Raw genomic sequence first — 23,445 nt, forward strand, 5'->3', positions numbered from 1 at the left:
TTTCACGCTCAGCTACCTGTGCTGCCAGGCACTCAGAGAGAGCAGCAGGCAAGGGAAATAAAAAATCATATATAAACCTGCTGGGCTAGGGGAGAGAGCTGCAGGAACCTGCTGTTCCAGCCCTTGCACCAACCCACTCCACTGCATTTTATGGCCCTGCACCTCCACAACGGAGCTCTTGGTGCCTCTGCACTGCAAGTGCTGAGCCCCAAATCCAGAAAATCACTTGGAAGAGTCACCCTTCCAGGTTGTGTTTTAAAAGAGAGGGGAACTTATTGGTGATGCTTTTTCTACCTTTACAAACCCTTAATGGTGGAAAAAAACACAGCTCCAACTTCCCTATGAAATCCCTTGGGTTTTTACCAGCAGCTTTAGTTAGAAGAGAGTTTGGTGATAAAGACAGCAGGGAAAATCCAGACCCTGAGCACAAAGTGAGGTCATGACTCATTTCTGATGTTCAAGCAGCTCCAGAGGTTTTGCTTCACCATGAGCAGCCCTTTCCTCTGAGCAGGGTGAGGATGTCCCATCCCACCTGGGCCAGCCTCACCCAGAGTTTGCCAACCCATCCCATCCCATCCCATCCTACCCCTTCCCACCCCTTCCCATCCCATCCCATCCCGGCCAGCCTTACCCAGAGTTTGCCATCCCAGTAGAAGGCTCCCAGCAGTTTGACAATGTGAGGGTGGTCACAGGTGGCCAGGATCTCAATCTCCACCATGTAATCCTCCAGCTCATCCTCGCTCTTGGTCTCGATGACCTTGGCAGCTGCCAAAGCTCCCGTTTCCTTGTTCTTGGCCTGGAGGGAAAAACCAGGGTGAGTCCAGAGAAAGTGAGGAGCACAAAATTCCTGCTGGTCCAATTCCTGCTCAGCTTGGCTGGCCCCAGCCATCTCACCAGGAGGGAAACATGCAGGGGCATTTCTGCTTCCTAAAGCTGCCCACAGCTTCAGAGAGGCTGGATCCTCCTTCCTCCTTCCAGGCTCCAAAGCCCAAACCACTTCCCATCACAGGGAGATGCAAACTTTTAGGAAAGGAGATGCAGCCTGTTGTTTGTAGCATGGGGGGAAAAAAAGGAAGCAAGACAAGGTGGGGATGGGGCACAGCTGGGATTTGATGATGTTGAAAGCCTTTTCCAACCTCAGTGATTCTGTGACTTTGTAAAATTCACAGTCCAGCGTCACCAGGAGATGTGTCACACGTGGCAGAGGGGTGAGACAGGAGCTGCTGACTCAGGAGCATCCAGACATTCCCAGAAGCTCATTGAGTCAGCAGATCACAGCACAGAGCTCCCTACAGCTCACCCACTGCTCCCCACTGACACAATTCCACCTCCTCCCCCTTTTTCCTGCCATCTCCCCCACCCCAGGCTGCCTCTCCCCCAGGGAAACAATTCCCACTGTGGATGGAAATCCTGGAGGAGCCAGCCAAGCTCTGCTTGTGACCTTTCTTCCCACTCTGCAGTTTACATCTCTGTGTTTGGAAAACCTGCAGGGGAGCTTACAGGAGGATTAATTCCTGCTGTAAACACCACAAACCCCTCTGAACAGCTTCCCACAGCTTGGGTGACACTATCACCACGTACCAAGGGACAGGCTGGGGAGGGCAGGAAGGAATATTGGGCAAATCATTCAGCAGACGGAGGAAAATGAGGGATCTCTGCCGTGTTTTGAAGTGTTGCTGCATTCCAGGAGCTGGCAGGGACAGCCGTGTCCTTACCACAGGGGACAAATCCATTTCCATCTGGGCTGGCTGCCCAAACACAGGCCAGCAGCTCCTGCTGCTTTCAGGAGAAATTAGGGGGTTTCAGGAGAAATTAGGGGGTTTCTTTAGCTCAGGTTGGCTGGGTTCTCACCCAGCCACCACCAGATGCTCTCACACGGAGGGCAGGGCAGGGGGACGCGTGGAAGGAGCACGGGGAGAAGCTCAGCCCTTCCAAACGGGAGCCAGAAGTGCCCCACTGTGTTTGCTCTGCACTTACAGAGCTGGGAGAGCTCCAAGGAGGGGAAGTAAATATTGTGAGAAGAGGTGGGGCTTCTCCTGGAGGTTTGCTTCCCACCGGCAGGGGCCCTGCAGGCTCAGCCCCTGCAGGATGCTGGGGCCCAGCAGCACCTGGAAAAACCCAGGAGCAGAGCACGGAGCTGGGCTGGGGGTCAGGGTCTGCAATGCAGGCTGCAGATTGTGCTGGGCAGGGACCACAGCCCAGCCTGGCCTGGCTCACTGTTATTGCCACATCCCAGGGGTCAGCAGCCCAGTGCCCAGCTGGGAGCCCACCTGAGGCTGCCTGGTGCCCAGCTTCACAGGAGGCCAGGACAGAGTCACCTCTGCGTTCCTGCCCCACGCTGAGCTGGCCGGAGCAAGTGTCCACAGGGTCCACAGAATTCACAGAATCACACACAGAATTCACAAAATGACACAGAATTACACAGAATCACACCCAGAATCACAGAATGACCAGGTTGGAAGAGACCTTCAAGATCATGGAGTCCAACCCAGTCCCAACACCTCAACTAAACCCTGGCACCCAGTGCCACATCCAGGCTTTGTTAAACACACCCAGGGATGGTGACTGCACCACCTCCCCAGGCAGCCATTCCAGAACTTTATCACCCTTTCTGGAAAAAACTTCTTCCTGATATCCAACCCGTATTTCCCTTGAATGGTGTTCACCCACCCTTCCCCATGTCCCTGAGCTCCAAAGGGAACACTTTCTATGTCCCACGTCCCCCTAGCTGACACAGGGAGGTAAAACTTGGGCACCCCAGAGGAAATGAGAGCAGCATCTCCAAGGAAACATCAGCTCAGGACATCACCAGCAGCACTGTGGAGGCAGCAGGCTGACACAGGCAGGGGTGGCACAGGGATGGGGTGGGCATGACCCTGTCATAATGTCACTGCTGCAACCAAGGACATTTCCCAGAAGGGACCAAACTGACCCTTAGGATGGCAGAAGAAGCTGAAGTAGGAAGGAGATCATGGGGTGAGCAGGGGGTGTTGGAAAATGATCTCCCCTGTAGTGCAGAGAAGACTCTGGCTACCCCACCCAGCAGCTTTGGGAGGACCAACACTGGTACAGGCTGGACAGTTCATCCCTCCCTGAGGTGTCCATGGCCCCTCTGGGCCCAAATTCCAGCTGTCCTGTTCCTACCACACAAGGCAGAGGGAGATTCCCAGTGCCTGGCACGGGCAATCCTGAACTGAGCCCAGCAAATCACCCTGGGCATCATGAAAGCTTTGAAATTCCAGGATCTTCTGTCTCTTTCTCTTCATCTGCTTGTCCCCCAGCCCTGACACCAGGCTACAGTCCCATCCCAGCAGCCTCCCAGAATAAAACCCCAAGAAACTGTTGGATGCCAGTTCCATCTTTTAGCTCCTCCACTCCTGGACATTTCAATCCCATGGATAATTTGTCCTTGGGGTGTTAATTAGCACCAAAACAAAAAAAAATCCAGGCATTCAGCTGCCAGCATAGTGCCCAGAGGGTGCTGCTGAACTCCAGAGGGGTTCACTGCAGTCATTTAAACCCCAAAAACCCCTCGTGGCCACCAGCAGCCCGTGAGCAAGTCAACGGTGACAGGTCGGTGCAGGAACAGGGCTGGAATGTGCATTCCACAAATGTCACATAAAAGTTACTCAGTAAACCACTGACAGAGAGCCACGCCAGGAGCCAAGCAGGAAACAAGGGAAAGGATCTCCCTGCAGAACCCTGGAGCAAAGCGGGTGCTGGCCCTGCTCTGGCCAACCCCTGGGAATGCCAGGAGATAGGGGATGAGCAGGATTGCTCCTGGAAGGCACAGAGGGAAAGCACTGCTGGGATTATGGATCGGAGGGGTGAGAGGTGCCTGCTCAGGTGACAGAAGTGGCTCTTTGGCCTCTGCCTGTGACTCACCCCGCAGCTATTGTGAAATCCAGTGTGACAAACACAGGAGCTATTTTAAGCCCTGAAAGAAGCCACCAGCGGAAGGCTGGATGGTTCAGGACGGCCAGTTTCTAGGTGAGGCAGAGGAAAGCCCTCCCTGAACTCTCACTGGCACAAAAAGCAGAACTGAGAGTCCCCAAGGGCCTCATCTCAGCTCCTTTGCACCCAGCACCTCCCCAGGCCACGGGGCCATCCTTCACAGGCTATCAAGCCACCACATTTTTGGTGTCAGCTCTTCTTGCCCTCCTTGCCAGCCCTGTCCCCACGGCAGGAGAGCTGATGGTTCAGATATCACCAGGTTAGAGCCCCACAAGGAGCCAGGAGGTCCCAGGGATGCTGCATTTGGAGGGGTGATAGCTGGCCCTGCCCCACCCCACTCCTGCTCTGTGGCACTGCTCCCTCCCATGATTCCCAGGGATTACATCATGATTAATTGCCTCCTGATGAACCTGGCCTGAGCTCCCTGCATCAATAAACAAACACAGAACAGCCAGGCTCGAGGCAGTGCTCCTGGTGGTGTCAGACAATCAGTGGGAGCTGGAATGGAGACAGGCTGAGAAAGTTGGGGCTGTTCAGCCTGGAGAAGTGAAGCTTTGGGGTGATCTCACTGGGGCCTTCCAGTGCCACAAAAAAAAATGGAGAGGGACTGTTCCTCAGGAATGGGAGTGACAGGACACAGGGAATGGCTTCACACTGACAGAGCAGGGCCAGGTGGGATTTTGGGAAGGAATTGTTCCCTGGGAGGGTGGGCAGGCCCTGGCACAGGGTGCCCAGAGCAGCTGTGGCTGCCCCTGGATCCCTGGCAGTGCCCAAGGCCAGGCTGGATGGGGCTGGGAGCACCTGGGACAGTGGAAGGTGTCCCTGCCATGGCAGGGGTGGAATGAAGTGAGCTTTAATTTCCCTTCCATCCCAAACCATTCCATGACTTCCAAGCCTATCAGGCCCCCTAGAACCATAAATGAATCCTATTTTGAGTTTTGTTTGAAACTCTGGATTCAAGCCCTGGTGCCACCAAACAGAGCAGCTGTGACACATGGCCAGGGGACAGCAGCACAGCCCTGGCCCCACAGCCCCACCACTGCTGCTCTGGCAGCTGAGGCAACATTTCAGCAAGAGGGAAGGGGAAGTGGCTTATGAAACACCCCAAAAACCGTTACAAAAAAAAACCATTAAAAAGCAGAAATGCCTTCCTTTGGTTGTACAAGCTGAGGGCAGGAAAGCAGCCCCACCAGAGAGCTCAGCTACAGCCACAGCCTCGTTTTCTGGGTAGCCAAACAAAAGTGTGACCCAAGCACAGCACAAACACCTCTCCTGGCCTCTGCTCAGCAGTGGCCCAGCAAAGGGGGGCAGAGAAGAGAAGCCCACAGAGCAGCAGAGCTCCACGTGATGTTCCAGAGCTTGCACCCAAAGAGGCACAGCGAGGGGGTTGGGGCTGCTGTGCTGTGCTGGAGCCACCCACAGAAACCAGGCAGAGCTCCTGGGCCTGGGCTCAGCGAGACTCATGCAAATAGACAGGGTTTGAGGAGAGGGAAGTTCCACCTTGACCCAGCATCTTCAGCCTAAAACTTGAGAGCACCAAACATCCTTCAAATCCCTGGAAGAGCACTGTGCTCCAAGTGAGCATTCCTGGCCCTGTCTTCATTCAGACAACGCCACAACATGGATAAAATAAAAAAAATATAGAGGGGAAAAAGCCTTTCAGCCAGTTCTGAGTTTCCTAGCAACTTCCTGCTACAGACTTGGTGCACAGAGAGCTGTGGGAGCAGGGGCTGAATGGCTGAGACACCCAAGAGCCAGGGAAGGGCTTTGGGCTGGCACTGCCAGGTCTGGCTGGCTGGCAGCCCTCTCTCTCACTGGGCTGGAAAGCATCAGCTCAGCAAGGCCCTGGCAGGGGAATAAAACACTCAGCTCTTCCCTGTCTCCAGAGTCCAGGGCTGCCAGGGTGGCCCAGCACTGCTGGCACTTCCCTTGGCAGATGGAATTTGGGGCAGGAGCAGCAGATCCAGGTGTGAGGAGAACCAACAGCAGCTGCTGGGCACAGCCTCCTTCTCTGCCTCCCCAAATACCACAGAGACCCTGGCAGAGCAAAGAGAGACAGGACAGGAGGTGAGAAATGCCAGCAAGGTTCCCTGTGCTGCCTGGGAAGGGCAGCCTGGGAGGTGACCCCGAGGTGCTTTTCTCCAGCCAGGAGAGAGTCAGAGAATGCAGCAGGAACAGAGCCACGGCTCTGCTCCGTGCCAGGGACACGCTGCCCCTTCCAGCCCACTCCTGGGGTGGCACATCCTGACACTGCCCTCGGGGGAGCTGCCCCCTCCCTTTCCCATGGGAGCAGAGTTGTGGAGTTGTGCTTTTGCTCTCCTGATGCATCTCTGCTCTCTCTGGATTCAGGCCCAGCCAGGCTGGGGACACAGCACAGCCACCCCCACAGCCCCTGGGGACACCCAGCCACCTGAGACTTGCCAGGAGAACCCCACATTTACAGCAGCACCCCATGGACAAGAAAAAGAACTTTTTCTCTAAGGAAACTGGATTCTCAGGAGACAAAACCTTTAGAAAATCATGAGATGTGCAGGGAGGAGTTTTTCTGAGCCACGTGCTGAGGGTGAAAGGCTCATCTGAGCTCTCCTGCAGGCAGCTGCCCACAGCTCCCACTGGCAGCAGCACTGCCAGGATCTGGGCTGTGCCACTGAAGTCATTGCCCAAATATTTAGGCCATGGAGAGCTGTCCCTGTCCCATGTCACACAGAGACAGCCACAGGGCACAGGGCTGCAGCAGGGACAGAGCATCCCACGTTTCCATCAGCTGAAAGTGAAAAGCAAGTTTAAAGTTCAGCCAGGTTTAACATTGTTAAACCTTCCCATTCCTCTTTCCTAAGAGAAAAGATTTTAAGGAAACCCTTCAGCAGTTCTAAAGGACAAGACCACGATCTGATCTTACATTTCTTGTGGCCAATCAGCTCAAACTTCCCCTGTTTCTGTTTTCCTTCCCTTTTCTTTTTCAAAGTTAACTCGGGCAGATTAACATCTCTCTGTGACACCCTTTCCAGGAATTAAAGTGTAGAATCACAGAACGATTTGGGCTGGAAGGAACCTTAAAGCTCATTTTGTTGCCATGGGCAGGGACATTTTCCATTGTCCCAGGTGGATTCAAGCCCTGTCCAAGTGTCCCTTGGGCCACAGCTTCTCTGCCCACCCTGTGCCAGGGCCTCTGAGGGAACAATTCCTTCCCAAAATCCCAGTAACCCTGCTCCCTCATGGATCAAACCCAGAGCTGAGCCTGGATCACCTGAGCCACCCACGAGTGGTGCGGGCTGGGCTGATGAGCAGAGCGCTCTGCGGTGCCAGGGCCACCCTGGTGCCCACAAAGAGCCCCTGCAGGCTCTTTGCTCTGCACAACCCAACAACCAGCCTCTCACCACCACCTGTCAAAGCCTGTACAGCACCCATGGCAGCACAGCACAGCAGATCGCAGAGAGGAAAGGAGGACAAGGCACAACAGAGGCGCTGCTGGCTGGCTGTGCCCCGGGGTGGGATGGAGCTGCGTGAGGGCGATTTGGAGGGATGAAGTGAAGAACCCCCTCGGGCAGCCTGTCCCCACCCTGCCTTATCGCAGCCACTGTCCCCATCAGCAGCGCTGGGCAGGGCAGATAGCGCCGCACAAGAGGCAAGGAGCAGCAAAACAATCCCAGGAGAGAGGCAGCAGGCCCTGGCAGAGGAGCCCCTGCCAGCCAGAGCTCTCCATGCCCAATGGGCATCCCTTCCCGGGGGCTTCCCTGCGAGGGTGAAGCAGGGAGTGCTCGGTTTGCAGGGATGAGAGGGGATGCAGGGGCTCCAGCACTGCTGGTTTCACCCTGAGCATCTTCCTGAGAGCCCACTGCCACCTGTGCCTCCAAACAATGCCAGCTCTGAAGTGGCAGCACACATCCTCTGGGTTTATCTTAGGTGTCTTTCCAGGAAAATAACTCTGCTTTTCTTTTTTCTTTTCTTTTCTGAAGTGGCAACACAGATCCTCTGGGATTGTAAGTGGTATCTTAGATGTTTTTCCAGGAGAATAACTCTGTTTTTTTCTTTTCTGACATGGCAGCACAGATCCTCTGGGTTTATAGGTGGTATCTTAGGTGTCTTTCCAGGAGAGTAACTCTACTTTTTTCTTTTCTGACATGGCAGCACAGATCCTCTGGGTTTACGGGTGGTATCTTAGGTGTTTTTCTGGGAAAGTAACTCTGCTTTTCTTCTAAGGCAGCTTGGGAAGGGTCTGAGTGAGGAACTTTTACAGGTTCCCAACCCTGGGTGGGCTGGAGCCTTCCCAGGCTGGCACCCACCGACCACAGCTCCCAACTGCTGGGTTTGGGATCATCCACTTAACGAGCTTTGGATGGGGTGGTGACAAAGCTTGGTCACCTGTGGGTGCCACCACGTCCTCAGTGGACCTCTGGCCTTGCCAAGACCACAGCATTCATGGAATAAGAGCTAGAAAGAAACATTTCCTCCCCACCCCCTCCTACTTTTCAGCTTCATTGCCCTCTGTTCGACTGGTTCCTCATGCAGCCAGATCCTCTTTTACTGCAAAAAGACTTTCTATAAAAACAGGGAAATCCCAGTCCCAGTTCCTGCTGGCCGCAGGTTTTTTTAGGTTTGCTGTGTAGGATCCAGACTCCACTATAAATTTAATTATTTTTTAATTAATATGTATTTAAATGAAGCTTGTCCTACTTTTTGCCGGCACAGGGAACACTGTGAGAAGCCAGTTCAGCTTTGCTGAGCCCAGGACACAGCTCCAGAAGGATCCCACAGGGCAGGAATACCCCAAACCCCCGAGCCCTCCTTCCTCCTTCACACCCAGCCTCACAAAACCAAATCCTACTAAACCCAGCCCGTTTTTCCATCTTCCCACACCTCGCTTTCTGCCAGGTCTGACTGCCCAGAGAACAAAGCCCTGCTCAGACCTTTCCAAGGGGACACAACAGATGGCACACGGGGCAGGATGCAGGCACAGGATTCCGTCACCTCCCCACGCTTCCGGGCGTGGAAAAGGGGCGGAAAACGGGCAGGAACTCCACTCCAGCATCCTGAAAACCCTGCAGACACTCAGCCTCGCTCCAAGCAGTGCCTTTAGTGAGAAAATCAAATTGACTTTAGGGTCAAGAGAATGATTCAAGTTGTTCACTGGATTTTGGGCGCCTCTGTTCTCCTGGAGCACGGTGGGTTATTCAGCTGCTGGGTTTTTGCTGGGTTATTCTGCAGTTTTTGGTGGGTTATTCTGCAGTTTTTGGTGGGTTATTCAGCTGATTTTTTTGGCAGCTGAGCAGCACAAGAGAGCAAACCCCTTCTTTGACACCCCACCTTACACTCATCCGCACCCATAGATATAAAAAAGCAAAAGGAGACAACAAAAGAACTTTAGGTGAAGGGAAATTGTGTCTCTGGTTATTAATCCTAAAATAAGGATTAATAAGGATTATTAATCCTTGTAAAACAAGGACTTATTATCCTAAAATAAGGATTTATAGCACAGCACCCCCAAATAATTCGGGGTTCTTAAATGAACAAACAAAGTCCTGGATGAGAATTCAAAATCCAGCCATGACCTTTTGCCAGCTGGAATGGAGAACAGGTGGAAAAGAGATCAAAGCAATGGAGAAGTGAAATGTTGCTAAATACAATAAAGTAACCCTTTGATTTCTGGCATGATGTTAAACCTCACCCTGCCTAACAGGGTTAAAACTCCACAAAAGCAAAAATTTGCCTGAATATTCAAGTTCCAGGAGTGAACTTCTGGTTGTAAACACACGGTGTCCACTGGGATGTTTTCATTCTCATTTGGGTCAAAATAGGGATGAAAGGAGCTGGAGATGAGCTGTTATTGCCTGACAGGCTGACATTCTTTACCTACAGTCATAAAGTTACTCTGACAATGGTTTTCTTGGGAGGCTGGGGTTAATAACTGAGGCATTCAGCTACAATAACAGGCTAAAAACCAAATCAGCCACCTCTGAAGTAGCTTTATTCTCAAAGTCACCTACTTTGGGTACATTTTACATGTTTAAAATAGAAAGCATTTAAATAATTATTTAAGTTTTCCTTTCTCTCAGAGGCCACTGAAGCTATTTTACACTGTTTACCTGGTTCCTGTCAGTGTTTGAGAAACTTGAGCAAATAAAAGAAAGGAATCATCCAGGAGTGAGTGTTGCTACACACAAATGTGTCTCCAATGCACCTCCCAGAGCAGAATGGCAACAGAACTTCTACTGATGCTGCTTTCAGAAGGATAAATGGAGAAGGGATTTAAATGTCATTTTTAGGAACTGTGTTTAATTAGAAGATAGGATCCTTCACTAAAAAGTTTCACTCAGTGGGTATTTAGCCCTCAGTTTTTTAGAGTTTCTGTCAAATACCGTGACAGAGTATGAGGAGTAAACACCAAATCCCCCTGTCCTGACCGGCAGTCACCCGCCTCCCTTCCTGCCCTATTTATTTCTCTTTTTTTTTTCAAAGGCAATACTCCTCAGCTGATCTAACGAGGCCATCAAGCCCCAGCTGCCCGAGAGGCAACTGCCACCCCCATTCCAAGCGGCGCCTGTCACACAGGTGTGTCCAGGGTCCCCGGGCTGCTCCCGGCTCAGCCCTGCCAGGACACGGGACACTTCCGAGCAGGGACAGCGGGAACGCCGCTGCTCCGGAGGGCAAAGTCCGGGGAATCTTTGCTCCTTGAAACCCCCGTCCCTAAAGCCCGAGGTTAAACATTCACAGCGCTGGACCCGGCTCCTCTTGGCCCTCCCGAGTTTTCTGCCGGCAGCAACGGCGGGGATACAAATCCCCTGTCACCCGCGGAGACTGAGAGAACTTGGAGACAGCCCTGGAAGCGCCGACTTCCAAGAAACCTCCCTCCATTCATTGCACCGGCGGGCTTGGCAGGGAGCGCCCGGGTCTGCTCGCGAAAGCATCACTCTGAAAACGGGCGATTCGGGGCCACAAAAAAAAAAAAAAAAAATAAAAAAAAAAAAAAAAAGGCAAGAAAGAAGAAAAGCAGGAAGCTTTCCCGCTCCTCTCCCCTTCCCGGAGCGCTGCGCCCCCAGCCCAGCCCAGCCGTGCCCGCCCGGCTCCTCCCGGCTAACGGGATGCGGAGCCGGCCGAGCTGTGCCGGGCCAGCGGAGCCGCTCCGAGCCCGGCCCGGCACCGCCGCTGCTCCCGGACCCCCCGAGCACCCACCTTGTAGACTTTGCCGAAGGCTCCATCTCCCAGCTCGCCCACCACCTCCCACACCTCGCCGGGGTCCAGGTCGCGGCGGACGTGCTCGTATTCCTTGGAGCGGCGCTTCTCGAAGGCGGAGAGGCGCAGGATGCGGCGGAAATTGGCGAAAGCCATCCCGGAGTGCGGCCCCGGGAGCTGCGGAGCCGCCGCCCGCTCCGGCCCCGGGAGGACGGAGCCGCTGCGCGCCCGGGGAGCGGCGAGGCGGGACCGGCACCGGGGCCGCCTCCAGCCGCGCACATGGAGCCGGAGCCGCTCCACCTGCTGGGCTGGGCTGGGCTGCCCGGGACGGAGCCATTGGCCGCCCGAGCCCTCCGCCCGCCCGGCCGGCACCGCCCCGCACGGCCCGGCTCGGTCCGGGTATGGCACGGCACAGACAGGGCACGGTCCGGGCACGGCGCCGCCCGCACGGCTCGGCCCGGGGAGGGCACAGACAGGGCACGGTCCGGGCACGGCGCCGCCCGCACGGCTCGGCCCGGGGAGGGCACAGACAGGGCACGGTCCGGGCACGGCGCCGCCCGCACGGCTCGGCCCGGGGAGGGCACAGACAGGGCACGGTCCGGGCACGGCGCCGCCCGCACGGCTCGGCCCGGGGAGGGCACAGACAGGGCACGGTCCGGGCACGGCACAGCCCCGCACGGCTCGGCTCGGTCCGGGTATGGCACGGCACAGACAGGGCACAGTCCGGGCACGGCACAGCACCGCACGGCTCGGCCCGGGTAGGGCACAGACAGGGCACGGTCCGGGCACGGCGCCGCCCGCACGGCTCGGCCCGGGTAGGGCACAGACAGGGCACGGTCCGGGCACGGCACAGCCCCGCACGGCTCGGCTCGGTCCGGGGATGGCACGGCACAGACAGGGCACGGTCCGGGCACGGCACAGCCCCGCACGGCTCGGCTCGGTCCGGGTATAGCACGGCTCGGCTCGGCTCGGTCCGGGTATGGCACGGCACAGACAGGGCACAGTCCGGGCACGGCACAGCACCGCACGGCTCGGCCCGGGTAGGGCACAGACAGGGCACGGCCCGCCCAGACTGTCACGGCTCATCCCGGGCACGGTTCAGCCTGGGCACGGCTCTGCCCTGGCCCGGCACTGCCCAGCCGGGTCAAGGTCCGCCCTGACCGGCACGGCTCAGCCCGGGTACGCTCTGCCCAGTCGTCGTGGCACGGTTCAGCCTGGGCACGGGCCCCGTTCTGCCCGTCCCGGTGCATCGCGGCACGGCCCAGCCCGGCTCGGAGCCAGCCAGGGCATCGCAATCCCGAGCCGAGGAAAGCAAACCCCGGCGGGCCGGGCAGGGAAGGAGCGATGTCCCCGCTCGGCCCGCGGCATCCCCGGGGCTGCGTCCGACCCCGCACGGAAAACCCGAATCCCGCCCTGCCCCGGCCGCCGAGCCGCGATCCCGCTGCCCCCGCTCCGCCTCCCGGGAAAACAGACGGACCCAGCGGATTCCAGCCTCCGGGAATTCCGGGGAACCCTCCCCGGGTCTGCTTCGGACATGGGACGCGGCCGGTCCGGGGGGAAGTTCGCATCCTCGCCACGGCGGAGCTCGAAGCCTCGGGAAAGGCGGCTGCCAATCCCGTTGGAATGGGGACATCTAGGGGACCCCCCCGGCGGTGCAGCGCGGAGCCATCGGGCCGGCCCCGCACGGACCCGCACCGCGCGGGTTTTGCCCCAAATCCGCCCCCAGCGCGCAGCCCGGGGCACAGGAACAGGGGGGATTCTCACGCTCCATCCTGAAGGATAATTCCAGCAAAATTCAGCACAGGCTCCGTCGTTCAGAACATCTGATGTTAGCGATGCCGCACGAGTTCCCTGACACATCATTCCTTAAAACTGATTGTCATCTTTCCCCGTCCTCGGTGTTAAAAAAACCCCAAAACCTGGCGAGTATTTCCAGCTCCCGGATGTTGATTGAAAGAATCACCTGAGCAGTAAATGCTCCTGAAAACGAGGTTGGCATTAAAGCTCTCAAATGCTCTGTGTGATGTTTAGGGAAGGGACACACAGACCCTGCATCACCTGGGATTTAAAACCAGGGATCAGTGACACTACAAATATTGCACTTCAGATGTTCCAACAACAGCAGCACTCTGTAATATTAATTAGCCACCAGGTTGGTTAATTCAGGGCTTGGCAATTCCCCAGAAAGCTTTCAGACACAGCTCTGTGTCCTCCCTCCCTGCTGCTCTGGGAGGTGACAATGGCCTGGCTGCTCCCCAGGGCTGTGAGGCTCAGGGGAGCTGGCAGAGCCACCAAGATCCATTCCAGCTCTGCCTGAGGATCCTCCTTCCCCCTGCATTGCCTCCTCCCCTGTTTGTGAGACAGACAAAGCTCCAGCCCTGACTGGACTGATGTCATTCCTGTCCCCTGTGTCCCCTTCCTGCCCCCTGTGAAGCCCCCAAGCCAGGCTGTCCAAACACAATAACCAGGTCCTGGCACAGGGAGCACAAAATCCACGTAGGGAAACCCCAGCCAGCACTGCAGGAATCCTTCCAGCTGTGCCAGATGCCAGGGGCACGGGGCAAGAGGGCATTTGTGCCTCATTGGAGCTCATTCCCGAGTGCTGCACATGTCATCCTTTCCCTCAGCCATGAACCACGCTGACAAGCATTTTTTTGGTTTCTTGCCAAAAGTCCTCCACATGAGGCTTTTTGCAACCCCTCACCCACTGGTTCGGTGCTTCCCCACCTCATGCTGCAGTTCTTCAATATATTTGAAGATATTTTCAAGGTGTTTCAGCCCAAATGATCCCACTTCCCAGAGGTTTCCCCCACTGGCAGAGATTTAAGGGTGGCAGAATCAGCCCAAGCTGCAGATTTGATTTTAGCACGGGCAGTTTTTGTCCTGTGTGTTCACACTTGGGGGAGTTTGATTGAAATTCTGGAGCTGGTTTGGTTCTTCCTCTGCGCTGCCCTGGAGGAGATTAAAGAGGACTGAAAAGAATTGTTAAAAGTGGCACCTTCAAAAGAAAAATGTGGGGGTTTTTCGAGTGTTTCTGGTTTGTTGGAAAAGTATTTTTTTTCCTCTAGTGGTGGGGTGGGAAAGAAGGTGGGAGAAGAAGACAGGAAGAGAGGACAGGCAGACAGCAATGAGCACCTTCACATTTACTCTGGGCAAAAATCACATGTGGCTCTCTCATAAATCATCTCATTAATACTGTCCATGAATTCTGAGCAGCATCTCGTGTCTGTTCCAGGGTGTTAATTGCTTGTGCAGCCTGACTGGGAGCAGTGGGCATTTCAAATGAAATAAATCCTGCTAATTATTGCTCTCAGCTTCGTGCAGGAGATGCCTGAGAGCTCCCTGCTCTCCTCAGGGGAAGTTTTATTGCTTTCTCCAGGGTGGGACCAACCTGAGTAAGGATCAGATCCTGCTGTTCTTCCACCCACTGGGCTGCAATGCTGTGAGGAGGGAGAGGGGTGGTAAAGCTAGGATTAACCATAAAGCTCAGCTTTGATGTTGGGCACGACCTGCAGCTCTGCTCTGGAGCAGGATCAACACTGGGGGTGTCCCCTGTGGGATTTGGGGAGGAGGGGGAGAAGCCAGCCATGGACATGGGAGGGATGGGAAAGGAACTCTCAAAGGAAAGCTCCAGGATGAGCAGAGGGATGGAGCAGCTCTGCTGGGAGAGCTGGGATTGTTCACCTGGACAGGAGAAGCTTTGGGGTGACACAGCTGTGACCTTCCTGAGGGAGCTGCTGGAAGGGTGGAGAGAGACTTTACAAGAGCCTGCGTGACAGGATACTGGGAATGGCTTCCTACTGCCAGAAGGGAGATTTAGATGGGATATTGGGAAGGAATTGTTCCCTGTGAGGGTGGGCAGGCCCTGGCACAGGGTGCCCAGAGCAGCTGTGGCTGCCCCTGGATCCCTGGCAGTGCCCAAGGCCAGGCTGGACAGGGCTGGGAACACCTGGGACAGGGGAAGGTGTCCCTGCCATGGCAGGGGGTGAAGTGGGATGAGCTTTAAGGTCCCTTCCAACCCAAACCACCCCGTGACTCCCTGGCAGCAGCTGTGGAGCCTGCCTGGTGTCAGTTGCTGTCCCAGCACATCCCAAAGCCAGCAGCAGCTGAGGCTCCGTGGCAGGAAGCAGCAGGATTCTGGCATTTCCTGCGGCTGGGAGAAGCAGGAGGTCCCAGTTATTGTCTGGATGTGAGCACTGCTCAGTGTTCCACGTGCTCCTCCCAGGCAGGAAATCAGTATTATGGTCTGTTCCTGAACTTTCTGCCCTGAACAGAGCATCTCCACCTGCTCCAGGGCACGAGGAGCTGAGGGAGATCACCTCACCTGCTCCTCCTTTCTGCTGCCAGCTCCCTGGGTTACTGTTTTTAATAAAAAGATAATTAATAATAAGATAATTCTCCTCTTCGCCCACCAGAGTCTCCTCTCATTTATTTGTTGGAGGTGGTTGGACCTCAGCCCTGCAGGGTTTGCAGCCCCTGCCCTGGCAGGTCCCAAACCTCCCCTTCCTCCCTGAAAGTGTCCCCCCATCCCTGAAAGTGTCACATCCACCCTGAAGATGTCACCTCCTCCCTTCCCCTGCTCCTCCCAGGGCTGAGGTTGGTGTCCCCTCCACCCTGAAGGTGTCACCTCCTCCCTGAAGGTGTCCCCTCCTCCTCCCAGGGCTGAGGTTGATGTCCCCCCCTCCCTGAAAGTGTCCCCCCCTCCCTGCAGGTGTCCCCTGCTCCCTGTCCCTGTTCCTCCCAGGGCTGAGGTTGGTGTCCCCTCCTCCCTGTCGCTGTCCCCCGCTCCCTGTCCCCGCTCCCCCCGGGCTGTCCCGGAGCCACACTGGTGTGACTGGGGCACACCGGGCTCTGCCCAAGGCTGGCTCACTGCCAGGGGCAGCTCCTGTTCCACATCCCCAAAATCCCTGCCGGAGAGCTGAGGGACAGCCCAGCACCAGCACACGCCTCATTAACGAACCCACCTAATTAAAGCCATGTGGGGAGAAGGCAAGAGAGGCACTTTTGTATTTTTTACTGAATATTGGCTGTTCACCCCATGGATTTATTCCCCCTGGCACCTCTCTCACAGCCCAGGACAGCACAGAGCTCTTCCAAACGCTGGAGTGTCCCTGAGGAAATGGCTGCAGCATGAGGGAATAATTCAATTTGGAAATTCCAGCCTCCAAGGGCCTCCCCACCCCACAACTGCTCCGAGTCTGCGCTTGGAGCAACCTGGGATGGAGGAAAATGTCCCTGCCTGGGGGAAAAGTTTGGAGCAAGAGGTTCTTTAAGGTCCCCTCTGACCCAAAGCATCCTGTGATTTTATGGAATGGCTGCATAATTTATAATTGTCTTTAATTTATCCATATTCCCTTTTGTAAGGGAATTTTTAATTTATCCATATTCCCTTACAAAAGGGAATATGGATAAATTAAAGAAAATTATAAATTTCTTTACAAGAAAATTGTAAAGGTGCAAAGCCTTTGCACCTTGTATTTTATTAGAAAAGGCAATATTGATAAATTAAAGATACTATATGTCTTTAATAATAGAAAATATTATATATTATATCCCATATAAAAGGAATAAAAATTATGTATTTTACATCTGTAAAGGGAAAATTTCCAGGAGAATCACACCCTTGTTTGTAACTCTCGTCCCTAATTCTATGTGAAATTACTTTAATTTCTTGAATTTTATTTAAAAAAATGGAAATATTTCGCTGTGGCCTCCAAAGAATGATTCCTACTCCTCTGATACCTCTGGTAGTTAATCAAGACTATAAAAGTGCTGACCTGAATTAAGACAAACTGTCAGGGAATGTAATTACAGGACAATTACCCAGATCCATTATTTCTGTTCAGCAAGGAGCTGATCCCCAGAGCCAGGCACATCTCCAGGCCCAGAATTCTCCACGGATTTCACACCTTGTCTGCGAGATAAAACATTGTCACACACCCAAATTCACATTAAAATGTGTCCCTTAGGGGTAGCAGAGGTAATGGAGAAATTGGAGAATTGCAGCTCCACACCAAAAGCCCCACTGAAGAAATTTCAGGAGGGAAAAGAACACTGAGTGTATTTCTTAAGGCGTGGCACGGCCAGGATTATTCTTATTTTTTAAATGCAGGGGGGAAAAAGTGTAAATTTTTTTTTGTTTTGTTATTAATACAGGAAATTTGCACAGCGTTTCCACTGGAAATTCAGGGTGGTTTGCTCTCAGCAGTAAAAGATCTTCCCTGGGATAAGAAATAATTATAATTATAATGAATAAGAAATAATATATAATAATTATAACATAGTAAATATATTAAATATTCTATATGATATTAAATATATATTCTATTCTATTCTATTAAATATATTATATATATAATAGTATATAATATATATTATATATTCTAATAGAATATATTCTAATATAATATACAATTATATATTATATAATAAAATATATATTACAAATAATATATTAATAGTTTAAATAAGAAAGAATTATAACAATTAACAAGAAATAATAGCCTGGAGACAACCTGTGAAGTGTTAATAAATACCAGATCAAAACCCACGAAGCACTTTGGAAGTTACCTGGTGTTCAGAGCGGGATAAAATTGGAATTCTGGAATTCTTCCCTGAGCAGCGAGGGGGAAAACATTAAAAAAATATTAACTAAATATTGGATTCTAAAAGTGTTCCTAGAGTTAGAGGGGAGGGGAAGAGCCCCGTGCCTGGATCCCCCAGGTGCTCCCAAGGGCAGCAGCAGATCCAAGAACGGGAACGTCAATCCCACCTCACACACACACACACCGGGCTCTTACCATAAAAATGAAGGTATTTATTCAAGAAGTACAAATTTGATGGTACCAGCCATCTTTGAAAGCCATTCCCATGAGGCAGAGAGGACACAGAGCCCAGTCCCTTGCTCAGAGCACACAAAGTGTCACCAAGTGCCACCAGGTGTCACCAAGTGCCACCACCGCAGTCCTGGCCGGCGTTGCTCAAATCCAACTCTTTTGAAACATTCCCTGGACTTGAGAGGCACAAATAGGGGTTTGAAGCCAAGACCAGTTTGTTGTTTTAATAAAGCCACCAGCTCCAATTTCTTTTGTTTTCCACTGCCTTGAATTGTCTCCAGCCTTTGGAGCGGATTCCGATTTCCCGACGGGAAAAAAAAAAGCCCCTTTTTCTAACAGAGACTACTTTCATTTCAAAGTAACAGGATCTGAGCAGCACAGGGAAAAAGCCAAAAAAGAAAAATTCCTTTTTTTTTTTTTCCCTGAGCAGCGAGGGGGAAAACATTAAAAAAATATTAACTAAATATTGGATTCTAAAAGTGTTCCTAGAGTTAGAGGGGAGGGGAAGAGCCCCGTGCCTGGATCCCCCAGGTGCTCCCAAGGGCAGCAGCAGATCCAAGAACGGGAACGTCAATCCCACCTCACACACACACACACCGGGCTCTTACCATAAAAATGAAGGTATTTATTCAAGAAGTACAAATTTGATGGTACCAGCCATCTTTGAAAGCCATTCCCATGAGGCAGAGAGGACACAGAGCCCAGTCCCTTGCTCAGAGCACACAAAGTGTCACCAAGTGCCACCAGGTGTCACCAAGTGCCACCACCGCAGTCCTGGCCGGCGTTGCTCAAATCCAACTCTTTTGAAACATTCCCTGGACTTGAGAGGCACAAATAGGGGTTTGAAGCCAAGACCAGTTTGTTGTTTTAATAAAGCCACCAGCTCCAATTTCTTTTGTTTTCCACTGCCTTGAATTGTCTCCAGCCTTTGGAGCGGATTCCGATTTCCCGACGGGAAAAAAAAAAGGGATCTGGGAGTGAGCAGGTGCAGGATTTTCTGGAGCTCAAGATGAAGGAGAGGTTTTAAGGCAGGAGTCAGGATGTGAAGCTGTTTCTTTGCCCCGTGGCTCTGGCTGAGTGGTCTTCATGTGGAAAATGTACAAATCCAGAGTTCCCCTGGACCAACCCCCTGCTCGGAGGCTCAGGACAAATTTTCCACGGAAAATCCAGCAGACACGTTGGGTGAAAGTCTCAAAGTCCACTTTAAGGAGCCTTTTGGTTAAAATATCTCCTTTTCCAGCTGCCTGCCTGGTGTAGGCTCAGTGAAGTGTCCCCCTTGGGAAGGAGAGCTCCAAGTCCATCCCCACGGAGGATCCACGAGGGTGGAATTTGGGAGAGGAGAGGCTCCCACAGCAATCCCAAACATCGCCTGGGAAGGGAAATCTTGGAGCAGATTTGTGCATCCAAACCACCACGAGTGTTTGTGGCTGCAGAGGGAACAGCAGGACATTCATCATTTGGGGAGGAAACACAAATGTGGGTGCTGGGAAATCCAATCCCAGGGAATCTGCAAGGCAGCCACACATCCAGGGGTTTGGAGCAGGGTTTGCTGTTTGCCAAGAAGCTGCAGCGTGGACAAAGCTCATCCCCACAGCCAAGGCAGGGTTTTTTAAAATCACCTTTCTCAAGCACCTCTAATCCCACTCCAGAGAAGTCCAAGCTGTCCCAGAGCTTCCAGCCACAATCCAGGAGGGATTTGATTACAGGGAAGGGCGAAGGCAAAAAAACCATACAACCAACCAACCAAAGAAAAAAAAGCCCCTTTTTCTAACAGAGACTACTTTCATTTCAAAGTAACAGGATCTGAGCAGCACAGGGAAAAAGCCAAAAAAGAAAAATTCCTTTTTTTTTTTAATGTAAACATTCTCTGCATAAGGTGCAGGGTCTCGGATGTCTGTACAGGAACATGGAAAAGTTTGGAAAAGAGAGCTCCAGAGCCAGAAATGCAGCTGCCCCTTCCATTTCTGAAGCATCACAGACATGGAGAAACGTTCAGCATTCACTTTGTCAACACCTACACAGCAAAAATGCTTCCAGAATTCCATGGCTAAAAGCATCCCACCATTGTAACAAAGCGTATTTTTGTATTTTTAATACTTCCAAAAAGAAAAAAAAGATTTTACATTATTTACTAGCAATGGATATATATGCAGAAGCACATCACAGTACAGCAATATTTTATCAAGTTATCATTGACCTTCACCAAACATTATGCACAGTTGCTCCAAAGATTCTCTCTTTACTTCCCAAACTTTCTGTGGAAGGCAAAGAAAAGCTGGGCTTGGTTTGGTTGCTCCTGGGCTGAGGTTTTTTGGCGTTGTTACACCCCAAATTTAAGGTGTCAGTTAAAAACCCAACTTAACACACCACCAATTCGTTTTCCAAAATACTCCCCAGCTCCAGAGGAGCAAAGGCTTTCAGCAAATGGATCCCAAGCTGTGTTTTGTGTGGAGGACCCCAAAAACTGCGATGCACCGAGGGACATTTGGGGGGCTCTGAAGGAGCAGCTGTCACTGGGGTGGGGAAGAAGACCCTGAGCATCCTTCTGCAGTGCCCCAAACAGACCTGCAGCACACCTGGGGCTTTTCTGGGGCTCCCTGGCCCTGGCAGGCTCAGGTGTTTGTGCCTCTCTGCCCTTCAAGTTCTTCAGGAGTGTGACTTTCATCGGGTCGTTACTTCTGGCTCGGGCAGAAGTGACAAGAAAGAGTAGAAAAATCTGAGCTGTGTCAAACAGAGCTGTCACTGACAGGGTAAAAAAGGTTCTCCTGGCATCAGTTCCCAGCCAGAGCTGAGCAGGAATGGCACAGAGGGCTGAGGGGGGGCGGATTTAAAAATCCCAAACTGATTTCTCCTTGCTTGGGTCGTGTGCGTTAAAATTCTGTTCCAGCATTCACACCCCAGGGGCTCAGGGTGGGGACAGCAGCCCAGGGGCCAAAACCCAGTCAGGACATGCTGCCAGCACCCTCCTGCTGCGATCCAGGGCTTCTCCCTCCTCTCCTGGGGTTCTCCATCCTCTCCTGGGGTTCTCCATCCTCTCCTGGGGTTCTCCATCCTCTCCTGGAGTTCTCCATCCTCTCCTGGGGTTACCCATCCTCTCCTGGGGTTCTCCATCCTTTCCTGGGGTTACCCATCCTTTCCTGGGGTTACCCATCCTCTCCTGGGGTTACCCATCCTTTCCTGGGGTTCTCCCTCCTCTCCTGGAGTTCTCCCTCCTCTCCTGGGGTTCTCCATCCTCTCCTGAGGTTCTCCCTCCTCTCCCCAGCAGCCACCAGCACCCGTGGGACAGCCCCTGATCAGTGCCACTTCATCCACTCAAATAAATTTCCCTCCCTCAAGGGGACACCCCCTCTGCCCCAAAACTCATCCCACACTCCCAGCCTTCTCCCCTGCACTGGAATCTGCACCAAACCCCAACTTTTAGGACCAACTCAATCATTTGAGACACAAATGTTCTCTGTTGTGTCACAATTTCCAGTTCTATACGTGGTCAGCCATGTGCCTTTACAGCTTGTTGCTGATATTTTTAACAGATATTTTGAGATTGAAAGTTCTTTCCTAATAGAAATCTTGTAAAATTGTGTTTCTGCAGGGTGTGTGCTCAGTAGTGCTGTCACTTTATAAAGAGAGGGTCAAACTCTTCACTGTCACCTCTAAAAGCATTTCACCATTGAATTCTTTCAGGTTTTGATATGTGATTAAAGAGGGGGAGGCTGTTAAAGAGAATTTTCATGAACAAAATCTCTGTTCTACTCAGAACCCACTCACAACACGGCCTTCAGAGCATCACCTTTCCTCCCTGCCATGAAAGCAATTCATAGAAACCATGATCATGTGGAACAGTGTCACAAAACTGAGCCTTTTCCAGCTCAGAGGGGGCAAAGAAGGAGCAATCCCAGCCCCAACAGCTCAAAACCAGCACCTGGTGACAAATTGCCTGAATGAAAATAGAAAAAATAATAATAAATGATCCTACAAAAATAAAATGAAAAAAAAAGTGGTGTTTTAGTGTTCACAGCTCCAGGTTTGCTCCTCCTTAATCCATCAGAATTTCCTCCCTTTCCAGGAGGGACTGCAGGGAAATGACACATAAAGAGCATTTATCCAGACATATAAATTATGCCTTATAGGACAAGTAGTGTCTTCCTGGCATGAACCCATCCTTTGCCCAGAGAAAACCCAAGAGAGATTTTTTTGACTTGTTTATGTAGCAAATATTTCCCCCTCCCCTGGAATGCAAAAGATTTGGCTGCAAAAACCCTCAAGTACAGTAAATCAAATTTGCTTTAAAAAAACTCCACAATAGAAAACTTGTTCTAGGTTAGTATTGATCAGCTCACTTTCACCTTTAAAAATAAAGGGGAAAAAAAAAGAAGAAAAAAAAGAAAAGCAAAGCAAGTCACTTTGGTGATTATGAGAACAGGAACTCATTTTCCTTCCTACAGCCCTGCCACTGCATTTCAGGCATCCTGTACCAAGTGGGGCCAGTGGAGCTGTCAGAAACCCCCAGGTTTGATACAAAATGAGGACCAAAAAAAGCTCTAGTGGCGTGGGGTGGGGTGGGAAATGCAAACAAAACGTGGCTCTGTTTCCAAACCATCAATGAAATTCTGCTTCCACCTGCTGGGATGTCCCTGATCACCCTGACTGGTGCAAGAACTCCCTCGGAGTTTCTGAGTGCCAGAAATTCGATTTCTATGGAATTACTGAAGGAGCAGAAGTTTAAAATTGTCAAGGGAATCCCTCAGTTTCACTTAATTCACAGAGGGAAGACAGAAACCAGGGGGGAAAAAAAAAATAATCTGCTATTTCCATATTAAGAGCACATTTGACTTTGGAAGAAGTGATTTCAACGATGGCTTAAGCCCCAAGCAAACAGAAATGATGATTAAAAGAGCAGGGCCTTGATCTCCAGCAAAGGCAGGGGGGCAGAGCAGCCCCAGAGCAGCTCCATGGGGGAACAAAGTGCATCCCCCGAGCCCAGCATGGCCTTTGAGGCCACAGAAGGATTTGTCACCTGCTGCAGGGCCCCTGGTACATTCTGGAGGGCCAGCACTGGCTGGGGGACACTGTGCTGCTGAGGCCACCCCAGCTGTCCTGGAGAGCCACCCCAGCCCCAAGGCTGGCTCCCAGGGACACCCCAAAGGCTGGCAACTGTGTGCTGCTGCATCCTGAGCACCTCCAAGCTGGGAGCCCTGCAGGGAAGCGTGGGGAGCTGCAATCCATCACTCCTGGCAGGAGGAGCAGTCACCTGGCCCAGGGGTGCTCTGGGGGCTGGATCACAGAGCAGCACTCACCCCAGCACGGCCTCTGGGGTCTGAGGGACAGGAATTCAGGCACAGACTCAGGAGCTGAGGCTGAGTCAGTGCTGGAGCAGGTAAATTACAGTACAGAGCAGACAGGGCTGAGTTATTGCCTGAGGCAGTGGCACGGGGCTGCACTGCCACCTTGGAATGTACAACTGCTCGGTCTGAGCATCACCAGGAGC

At 52.5% G+C, this 23,445-nt stretch overlaps 1 protein-coding gene across 1 annotated transcript in view; it reads right to left on the reverse strand.

Moving 5' to 3' along the window:
* The window catches only part of STK10 (serine/threonine kinase 10), a 43,855-nt gene extending 32,421 nt beyond the window's left edge, over positions 1–11,434 (reverse strand). The window contains exons 1-2 of the mRNA XM_041489944.1: positions 11,125–11,434; positions 632–796 (exon numbers count right to left, since the gene is read on the reverse strand). Coding sequence (XP_041345878.1) covers positions 632–796; positions 11,125–11,280 — 321 coding nt within the window. The 5' untranslated portion in view covers positions 11,281–11,434. The remainder of the gene's footprint in view (positions 1–631; positions 797–11,124) is intronic.
* Between the last annotated feature and the right edge of the window lie 12,011 nt (positions 11,435–23,445).

This window comes from Pyrgilauda ruficollis, unplaced genomic scaffold (assembly GCF_017590135.1).
Source record: "Pyrgilauda ruficollis isolate IOZ18807 unplaced genomic scaffold, ASM1759013v1 scaffold97, whole genome shotgun sequence".
In the NCBI taxonomy this organism is placed as follows: domain Eukaryota; kingdom Metazoa; phylum Chordata; class Aves; order Passeriformes; family Passeridae; genus Pyrgilauda; species Pyrgilauda ruficollis.